A 10,510-nucleotide genomic window follows, 5' to 3' on the forward strand; every position below is an offset into this window, starting at 1 on the left:
GGCACCATCCTGCACACTTTGTAGATGTTAAAATGGTGTCTAAAACAATAAAACCTGTCCAGCCTGGCTAAGGAAATGATACTCCCTCTGGAGTGGGCCCAAGTGTACTGCCTCTCGTTCCCGTTCAAACACCTCCACACATCCACGACCTCGTGTTCTGCTATCAGCTGCTTCAGAGCTCGCTGTGACGGACCGTGAGGTTCTATGTGGTTCCTGTCTAAAAGATCATTTTCCGTGGAGTTAAAATCCCCTCCCAAAAATAAAAAAGCTTCCTCACTCACACTGCCTAAAACAGTGCTTAAAGCATGTAAAAAAACCACTCGATCAGGTCCTGAAACAGGAGCATAGACATTCACAAAAACGCAGGTAATGTGTTCAAACATTGCTTTCACCACCAACAGTCTTCCCTCCACCACATGCTTTACCTCCATTGACTGTGGCATGAAGGTTTTTGAAAAGAGGACACCGACCCCCCCACTGGTTGTGGTGTTGTGACTAAGCACAATGTCGCCCCCCCATTCCCTTTTCCAGTCGGTCTCATTAGACTTATCGCTGTGCGTTTCTTGTAAGAAACAGACATCGATGCCTTTAACTTTCATCAACTGATACAGCAAGGACCTTTTCGTTGCATCCCTGGCCCCGTTGATGTTTAATGTGCTAATGTTGATGTGGCTCATGATTATTGAGATAAAGAATAAGCAAAGCGAGATCTTCGAGCTGCTGTTGCGTTTCCATTCTGCGTCATTCATCAGTGACTTCTTCATCAACATTGAGATCATTATTGATTTTCTGTACTATTTTCCTCAGCCGGTATACTTCCTGCCTTATTAGGCCTCCCCTGTCCTTACTGCTCATATGCATCCGGACAAACTTAGCGAACTCCTCTTTATCGGAGAAGTAATCCTCTACCTTAACTCCCTTCATGTTTTTCGTTTTTTGTAAAAACACTTTAATCTTCCTCACGCTGTATTCTCTGGTGCTCCTCTGACTGTCAGCCTTGAAGTCAGAGGACTGACTGTCAGCAGAGTCTACCTCCATGTCAGACCCAGACCTTGCTTCTTCGCTCCCTTTCCTCATGTTTGCAGCTCCTTTCTTCGCCTGTGAGCTCCCATTTTTGCTCTTCGTTTTCCTTTTCCGGCGAGGGATTTTGAGCGCTCCTTCATCTCCCTCCATGTCTATGTCGCTTTCCATCACCATACCTGTCTCCTCCTCTCCTTCAGCACTCCCCTGACTCCTCGCCTGACCCTCCTCAGCTCCCTCTATGCTCACCTGGCTTACCTGTTGGGCCACCCCTGTCTCTTCTTGCCCCCCCCCACCCACCTGACTTATCTGCTGCGTTTCAACTGTTCTCTCCTGTCTCCCTTCAAGCCCCTGGCTTTCGTTCTCAAACCCCCCCCCGCCCTCCTGGCTCCCCTGCTGGACTTCCCTACTTATTTGCTTAAACTTGTCTGTCTCACTCGCACACGTCATCCTTCCTTGCTTGACCTCACCTGTTCCCCCCACCCCCGACTGCCGGACTTCACCTTCTCCCTCCTCGCTCGACATGCTCCTCTGTTCGACTTTCCCTGTCTCCTCTTCACCCGCCTGACGGACTTCACTGGTCCCCTCCTCACCCTCCCTAGACCCCCGCTCAACCTCACCTGTCCCCTCCTCACCCACCTGCGGGACTTCGCTCATCCCCTCTTCGCCCACCGTGCTCCGTTGTTGAACCTCATCAGTCCCCTCCTCGCCCACTGTGCTTCGTTGTTGAACCTCACCAGTCCCCCTCTCACCCTCCTTCCGGGCTTCGCCTGTCACCTCCGCCCCCTCCTGACTAACCTGCTGGACCCCTCCGGTCTTGTCCCTACTTCCCTGCTGCGCTTTGCCATCCCCCTCCTGCCCTTCCCTCCCATTGTCCCCTCCCCTAATGTTCTGGACAGAAGAGGTCTTTGCTGGACATTTTCTGCTGAGATGTCCCTCCTCCCCACAGCTAAAACATTTGGTGTTCTCCGAGGTCGCAAACACTACGTAGTCAAAACCATCCACTCTAATCCTGAAAACCAGATTGAGATCCTTGTCTCTGTCATTTAATATCATTAGAAGTGTTCTTCTGTGTGATACCACATGCCTCAGGAGAGGGGATTTGCACCCCGAAGGCACTTTCCTGATCTGAGACATAATTTTTCCATGCCTCTCCAGCTCCTTAATCAGCGTCTCGTCTCTGATAAACGGAGGAACGTTAGACAGCGTGACTCTGGTCGCTGGTGTGGTGAGAGGAAGGACGGGCACCAGCGTGTCGTCTACCACGATCCCCTTCTCTACCACCACGTTGGCTTTCTCAACGCTCCCTAGAAAAATCACCACCGCGTTATTCATGCGGGCGGCGGATTTCACGTTGCCGTGGCCGACCACTCTCCCCACGGCCAAGCCGCATTCCTCCACCGAGCACGAAAAACCCGGTGCGATCCTGACGCCGTGTTTCCTCGTCAGGCGAGTGAGTTCCATAGTGGCGTTCAGCATGCCGACCAGCGACAGCTGATCGGCTGCAAAGAAACGCACACTTTAGGAAAACAAGCCCCCCAACAAGTCCACTCAACCACTAACACACGTATGCGCTACAATCCTATGTCTATCTCACATCCACCAGTGGACAAATTACGCTCGAAACAAACCTATACCGCTCTCAGCAACACGCTCCGCTCGCGCAAACCTCCTTCACTCAGAGAGAGAGAGAGAGAGAGAGAGAGAGAGAGGTCTTCATCCATCGGCGTCGACGTGGAGAAAGAAATGATTGTTTCTGTATTTCATTCTCCAATCCCCTCTTGTGAAAATAGCAGAGCTTCTAATATTTCATCTAACTCGTCTTTAGCGAAGAAGAGTCTGAATAAAAAGAGCCGTTGAGCTTTCTCTATGTGTATATGTGTGGTTGCGTTTTCAGATCCGGAGCTAAGCGGTGTTTGAAGTGGTGTTATTAATTTCCTGGCGGGTCGCATTTGAATTAGTGTGAGTCACTGAGGCCACGGTTGTGTCTCGCCTGCACTGCTGAGTGTGAGTGTGAGTGTGTGTGAGATGAAGAGCTCAGGGCTCTTTGGGCTGGAGATATTTATCAAGTTGGCATTAAGACTTGCAGGCGTTTCGACCCAAATCGACCGGGCCTGTTAAATCCCTTCATCAAGACTCATTCACAAATGCCCTGTGAATATGAGTTCTGCGCCTGCTAAAGATCTAAAATAAAAAGTAATGTCACCCAAATGATGCAGAGGAGACAACAAAAGAATGATGGTGATGAAGAGGAGGAGGAGGAGGTTGCTATATGGATGTGAACCAATAATTCTATCTACATTTAAGTCACATTTAGGGGCCAAGATAGTGTAAGAGAAAACTTTATATTTTACTCATATTGAACTCGTGTAGGATAAAAATAGACACTCCGTTGTGCTTGTACATTCTGTATTTAAGTACGCCCTTGTTGTATGTGGAGTTGGCTCACATCCAGGCCTTTCCATTCTTTTCAGCAGGCACAATGCGTTTGGTAAATAACCGCTGGTGTAAAGTTCCACTCCATTGAGCCGTGTCATTACCTAGTTTGCGTTGTGTGTTTGTGTGTGTGTGTGTGTGTGTGTGTGTGTGCGTGCGCGCCACGGCTTTAACTACAGGAGTGTCCGGGTGTGTCTATTTGTTTTTGGTATTCGGAGTATTTCACCAGGTTAAAGCTCTCCAAATTACTCCCAAACAAATTAACAAGTGTGTTTTTCATCTGCAACTGAAGAGAAAAGGCGTCTTTTAATCCACTTCCACTCTACTGAAAAAACGGGCACATTAAAAAGCCGGATTTGGAAAGATTTGCCGTACAATAAGCCTTTGTGGGCACTAGCGTGTCTGCGAAGAAACTACACAACAGCACACAGCCTTTATTCTGTTGACACAACTGGTGTCGTCTAAGTGTTGAAATGGCAGCGGGGCGGTGTGCAGCATTGATTTGCTGTTTTGTAAAAAGTTCTTCACAGAGAGATCAGATGCATAATGCTGGTATTTGCTGGGGAAACACCATTGGGACGACAACTGGAGTTCTGTTTGAGCTCCATAATCAGTCGTGTTTTCTTAACATGACTGATATTGTGATTTGGGGTTGGCGGTTCCCATCACGGCTGCTCATTTGTGAAATCGTTAGTCGGTAGTTGATGGAGCAGGTGAGAGCAGAGACGGTGGAGCAGAAAGGACGGAAGGATTCATGAGGAAACCCGTCTGCGCTTTTAACTGTAAGTGCCTGTAGTTGTCAGGTCGATGCCATATTGAGTTACAGCATTACTTGTTTAATATCTGTGTAAGGCAGCAGACACACAACTATGACCATGAAATATGAAAGGAGGTGGAACTAAATCTCACAGCTGGACCTTTGTTAGGTTTGAAAGAAATGAAGCTGGTATAGAACATGCACATTTCAATCCTCTGTGCGGTTTATTTCTGGGGAAATATACATGAACTTACAGCAATGGATCTCTTTGTGTTCCATTATACCAGCTGACTCGTGGAAGAGGCTTGTGTGGAAGCCCAGTGGGTTCTATGTGGAAGGGGAACATCTCCCGAAAGCAGTTTGGGAGTTCAGCTCCCGAACTCGCTAAGACGTTGCTTAAGGGAGGTGGCCAGTTGTGCATCATTTAGACAAGGAATTGCATATTTTAAGTAGAAATCCCACGTAGTGTGACGAGATCATTAAAAGTTCACTTAACCGTACCATAGAGACAGGGAGGGGATGAGAGGGGGGCCGAAACCACACGCCCGCGATTATTTCTATGCAGGCAGTGTACTGCTTTTTATTTCTAGAGTGATTTCCTCCTCGCTCCATCTGGCACCGGACGTTCTGATTGAAGCGATTTCCCCGTCGGGTTACTTCCAGCGGGACAAAAGCTACGCTTACCGACTGAAGGAGACGCCACTGGAGGCCGCTCAAAGGAATCCCCACGTTTCTGTCTGTCACAGTCCTGTTTGGAGCAGAAATAGGGATTCCCCTGCCATTGGGCCCCTCCTGGTAGCAGTCTGAGCGAGCCTGTCCACAGTACCACTCCCATGCAGCCAGCTCCTCCATTTTGGCTCTAGATGTGCCCGTATCTATACGCGCCTGTCTGTCAACGGACTCTTATTCTTCTCCAGGGCGAGTATCCGGCCCAAACCCACATAAGCTCATTGTTAGAGGTAGAACAGAACTCCTGGCTCGAGAGCTGAGCAGCCCGTTGTTTGGCCCGCGCAGAACCGGGTGCTGCTCAGCCTCTAACGATGACGTCGAGGTGTCGAGGGAGGAGGTCACCATCGCTACGTTTGCCTACCCGTGCGTAAACCACAGCACACCGCGATCCGATGTTAGAAAGAGCCGCTCTCCATGTTTTAAGACTTTCGCTAACCCTTTAGCGGTTGGAGTTGGAACATCTGCACGGGTAAGAGGCAACCAATCTGCCAATGCAAACAAAGTAATTACACGTTCTAAAGCACTGGGTTTGTAGCTGCAGCTGATTGCAGTTTGGAGAGGAGACCGCTGGGCAAACTGCTGCGTATCGCCCAAGATGTCCTGAATCCCTCCCGATATCTAAACGGAGGAAATATTTCAGTAATTACATTATTCAGTACTACTATTTGGCCCGAGGATTGGCATAAGCTCTTAAATAGGTCCCACATGCATTCATAGAAAAGTAGGTTTCAAGCCACGATGAAGGGAAAAGATGCACCGACAATGCATTTTGAACCCTTTGCTGGAAGTCACTGTTTCAGCGATTACTGGAGTCTGGTCTTGGGTCCCAGTAGGACAGTGGTTGGATCGGAGGGAGAACATTTGTTTCTTCAAGTCTATGTTAGGAAACCCAGGAAGAAAGAAAAGAAATCCCCCCCCCCACCCACACCAGTATAGGACTGATCCTGAGCAGACCTGCTTCTGTCTGAACGACCCTTAGACAGTGTTTTCTAGACTCACTGCCCGATCAGCTCCATAAATTGGACACACACACACTCTCGCAGACCGAAGCGTGCGCACACACACACACGCTCGCAGGCAAAGCCTTCGTCTCGGGGCACATGAACCTCGCTGTTGTAGCGATAATTGACAAATCGTATGTAGTCGCTGGAAACTAAACTAAAGTGGAGGCAGGTCGAGGGACAGCGAAATGTTGTCTCCCTGGTGAGTCCCCAGTTCATTAGTGAAGGATATAAGGTAGGACGTTACATAAAAAGGTCACAAAAACCTCCTTGAATGCACCACCCAAATGCCAAAGCCACTTCCTGAAAAGTATTTCACTGTTTGTTTCAAACGTTATAGCTAATACGTGACACATTAAGTGAAACGGCCGAACTCAACTATAGTGTCCAACAACGTCCTCCACGGGGGAGCAGAGAATACTGCTCATGCAAAATTAATGGTTGGAGCAAAATGAGAATACACGTTTTATTAATGCTCCTCTGTATCCGTCCATCACTGTCATCTATATAGAGCGCTACATTATGCACTGCGGTTAATTGAACGAATGGTTTTAAAAGATTCTCCAGCGATAGAAGCTGTTGAATGGGAGGGCTTGAGCTGTGAGATAACTCCTTCCCTCTTTTTCGAGTTGAAGACACGGGTGAAATGTGCCGTTACTAAGATGCACTCCCGAACGAATGAACCATTCCATTTCAGCTGCTCCTGTTCGCACGAGGATGTCAAACAGCCTGGTGGCCTTGTGAATTACTGTCCAACCTCTACTTTTCTTTGTACCCCCCCTACCTCCCCACAGGAACACTTTACGCCAGAGTGCAAATTCAAGGAGTCAGTGTTCGAGAACTACTACGTGACATACTCCTCCATGATCTACCGGCAGCAGCAGTCGGGCAGGGGCTGGTACCTCGGTCTGAACAAGGAAGGAGAAATCATGAAGGGGAACCATGTGAAGAAGAACAAGCCAGCAGCCCACTTCCTTCCCAAACCTCTCAAAGGTAAGCCACTGGCTTTTGAGCTGTACTTTGAGGGCAGTAAGGTAAAAAGAGAACCCCACCCATCCAGGCGGTGTGCGTGTATGTGCGTGCGTGTGTGTGTGTGTGTGTGTGTGTGCACACAGTGTGGAGAACAGAGGAGTCAGAAATGTTGAAAGGCAATGGTTTCCTCTCATCTTGAACCAGAGACACATGTGTACTTGTCAACACAGAGAGAGAGAGAGTCGGTTTTGACTTCAGTCGGATAAAAGAGTACTTTTTTCCCCCTGTTTTCCCTCAGTGAGGAATAAAAGGCTTGAAGTGCAAAAAGCAGTATGACAAAAATGGATCCATCACAGTTTGTTCTTTTTATACTTTCACTACCTTATTTTTCAGTGTGCACGTTAACATGCTCACTGCCGCAGACAAGTGATTTCTGGCTTCTACAGTAAATGTGTGAAGAAATAATTTAGTCATAAAGTGATTCAAACCTTTTGGTTTCATGAAGTATTCCAACGTGTAATTCTCAGGGATCAAGTAATTTGGGAAATTCTAATTCACGTTTTATTTTGGTTACACTGAGACGCATATTGGGGCCGATGCTGCAAACACAGCAGATCCGGAGCACCTCCTGAATTCATAATGCCATCATTTTCTTTTTTTTTCTTTTTTTTTTACTTCAGCATCAACTTGGACTCCTGTGATGTCTCGATTCAGCAGTTTGCATGTCACTTTATGCAATCACTGGGATTACAGTATTCTAACCAAAGCAGAGAGGACTTTTATCGCCATTTGTGTTCACGGATCACGGCCTTGGTTTCGGTTGTGGCTCGTGTTGAGGAAAAATGTTCCTGTTATAATCAGTTTTAGGGAAAATTGGATAAGTAGGACTATAATCTACATTAATATATCCATGTAGATGAGTTAGAACTCAACAGAGAGAAGGAAGAAGCTGACCCGAGGCCCGTAGACAGATAATATGAGATGCCAAGCAGGCAAGGTTGCACAGATATAGAGACAGGAGAGTCGACGTGACACTGAGGATTGCAAAAGGTTTAGGACAAGATAGTGGAGAGGCTGTGGGACAACGGTCTTGTGTGTGTGTGTGTGTGTGTGTGGACGCTAGCAGACAGAACGGGAGGGCCAGCGAGATAGAGTCAGTCAGTCCAGCATCAACATACCAGATAGAAGGGGCAAGTGAAGCACAAGGAGAAGAATAGTGGGACGACAACAACAGGAGGAGAGTTACGTAGCCTCTGTGAGGATGTGCGGGTCCTCGTCTCGAGTCAGTGAGTTAGAGAATAATTGGAAAGTAGTTTAAAAACTATGAATAAATGAATCCACAACGCTGGTGTAAGGCGTTGGCAGCGTGTCTGACTCTCGCTCATTCTCGTGTTCCCGCAGTGGCAATGTACAGAGAGCCGTCCCTCCACGACTTGACGGAGTTCTCCCGGTCCGGCAGCGGCACACCCACCAAGAGCCGCAGTGCCTCCGCCCTGCTCAACGGAGGCAAAGCCGTGAGCCAGAACGAGTCGACGTAGCCCGGCGGCCCGAAAGCCGGGCCTGAGGCCGAAAAACCCACCAAACCGTACCTCCAGCAGAGCACGAACACAAGCGGACCCATCTCACCGATCGGCGGCTCAGGACTCGCCGCGACAACAAACCACACACAGATTCGCAGACACCCTCGTTCACGAAACAGTTAGAGACCATCCCAGTTAATCGTCACCAATGGTTAAAAGTTATCATCATAACATTCTGAACACGAAAAAAAACTAAATTTATGACATTTTTGCTTTGGTTTTATCTTTCACCTTGATCACTCTCTCGGTGATGATGGCACACCAGCTAGCTCATCTATATCTTCTTTTCATTTCTCTTCCTTTCCTGTGGACAATGGCGTTTTCTTTGCTCATTTAGACACCAGGCACTCGTGCGTCTGTCAGACAGGGACAGGAAGTCAGACCCGTTGGCATTCAGGGCTGCCAGTAACAGCGCTCGGTTCTACAGGGCTGCAGGGCCGGCATTGGTACGAGGCGCGATCTCTGTCTCATCCACGCTTCTGCGAATAGAAAGCTTATAAACTCGCTGGTGCGGCCCGGCCCGGCGCTGCTGGGCCTGTGGCCAGCCAGACGGTAGCTCTCCTGCGTCCTAGTGCACGCGCCCAGAGACTGAGCTCTCTAGCATGGGGAAATAAAGCCTTGGTTCAGCCGACCTGAAGTATAAGGAACGAGCGTGGCTCTCTTGCAGTTTTTTTTTCTTTTCGTTTTCAGAAATGCCACAGCTGCAACTTTTTCATTTATTTTGCTAATCTAATGAATTAGCCAGAAAGTTTTTATTTGATAACTGGATTTTGTCCCCACCTGTTGTCTTCCCCCAACATTGTTCAGTTCAGTATTTGTATTTTTGTTGCTGTTACATCGTTGAAAGGGGTTCCTCAAACCAAAGACGGAACGAAAGTGTCCCTTTAAGCCGCTGAAAACCAAGCCAGTATAAAGACTGGTATTTTTTTCTTTTCACTGTACATTTTTATGAAGGAAGGCAAAGATTCTGTGTAGAAAAAAAGAAATAATGGATTAGGGAAGTGATTTTAAACACTTTGCAGTTGGCAGCGTGCTTGATGTTGTGCTTTTTGTTGATATGCACGATGGTCGAGGATTGAAACGACTGATCTGTGTTCCCATTCCCTTCTGTTACCACCGTGTCACAACGTCTACGTCTCTTGTCCTTGTGATCCGTTCCCTCCTCCTGTGCTTGTGTCGCACCTCGACTCCCCTGCCATCCTTTTGGTTGACTTCTATTGACTTATACGGTTCGCCATGGGAATATGGTGCAAGGCCCTTTCCGCGATGCTCGTTATGTGTTTCTGTAACTTATTGTGGTGACAATTTTTTCTATATTAAAAAGAAAAAAACAATACTGTGGACTTTTAGGTGGCTTAACATTTTATAGGACATGTCATATTTGTAAAAGTGAAAAAAAGAAAAGAACATACAAAAATGAACATCTTCCCTTTCTTGCACAGGACATGTACAAACACAAATATGTACAAAAAGGACCCTTTTTATGGGCTTGGTTCTCTTCCCTTCGGCTACATAACTTCTTTCTGGTACACGCTCCTGGGAGGCTTTGTTTTCATAGTTTTCCTCCAGAGGTGGTTTGTATTAGGTGAAACTATCTGTTGCATGGGAGAAAGCAGGGACATTCTGGTATAGAGCTGCATGATGTAGGCTATGTGTATTAACCCATGTTGGATCATGTGTTCCAAACTACCAGGCTGAAGCTGATAAAAACAACATTTACAGGCAGGCATTGTGGCTGCCTGGTAACTTCCAGTTGTTTATTATTTGTTGTATACACAAAAATGCACTGAATAAAATGTTTATATTAAGATATAATTTTAAAATGTGTCGGACTTTCTGCTTTGTCCTTTCAATTGGAGCATTGAAGAAGTATATAGTCTTCGCCATTTCAATTCCAAAACACATGTTGATCTATTAGACACAAAAAGCCCTACAAGGGTGTCCTCCACTTGTTTTCCTAAAGGTTGATCTTGAGAAGAAAAATAACTTTTGGGGTAATGCATGAGATCATATTC

General features: G+C 47.2%; 1 protein-coding gene across 9 annotated transcripts in view; it reads left to right on the forward strand.

Annotated features, from left to right (window-relative positions):
* The window catches only part of fgf13a (fibroblast growth factor 13a), a 74,014-nt gene extending 63,704 nt beyond the window's left edge, over positions 1 to 10,310 (forward strand). For all 9 annotated transcript variants that reach the window (XM_078100612.1, XM_078100617.1, XM_078100613.1 and 6 more), the window contains 2 exons: positions 6,738 to 6,936; positions 8,317 to 10,310. In XM_078100612.1, the coding sequence (XP_077956738.1) occupies positions 6,738 to 6,936; positions 8,317 to 8,453 (336 nt within the window). In that variant the 3' untranslated portion in view covers positions 8,454 to 10,310. The remainder of the gene's footprint in view (positions 1 to 6,737; positions 6,937 to 8,316) is intronic.
* The last annotated feature ends 200 nt before the right edge of the window (positions 10,311 to 10,510 follow it).

The sequence above is a fragment of the Gasterosteus aculeatus genome, chromosome 4 (genome assembly GCF_964276395.1).
Source record: "Gasterosteus aculeatus chromosome 4, fGasAcu3.hap1.1, whole genome shotgun sequence".
NCBI lineage: Eukaryota > Metazoa > Chordata > Actinopteri > Perciformes > Gasterosteidae > Gasterosteus > Gasterosteus aculeatus.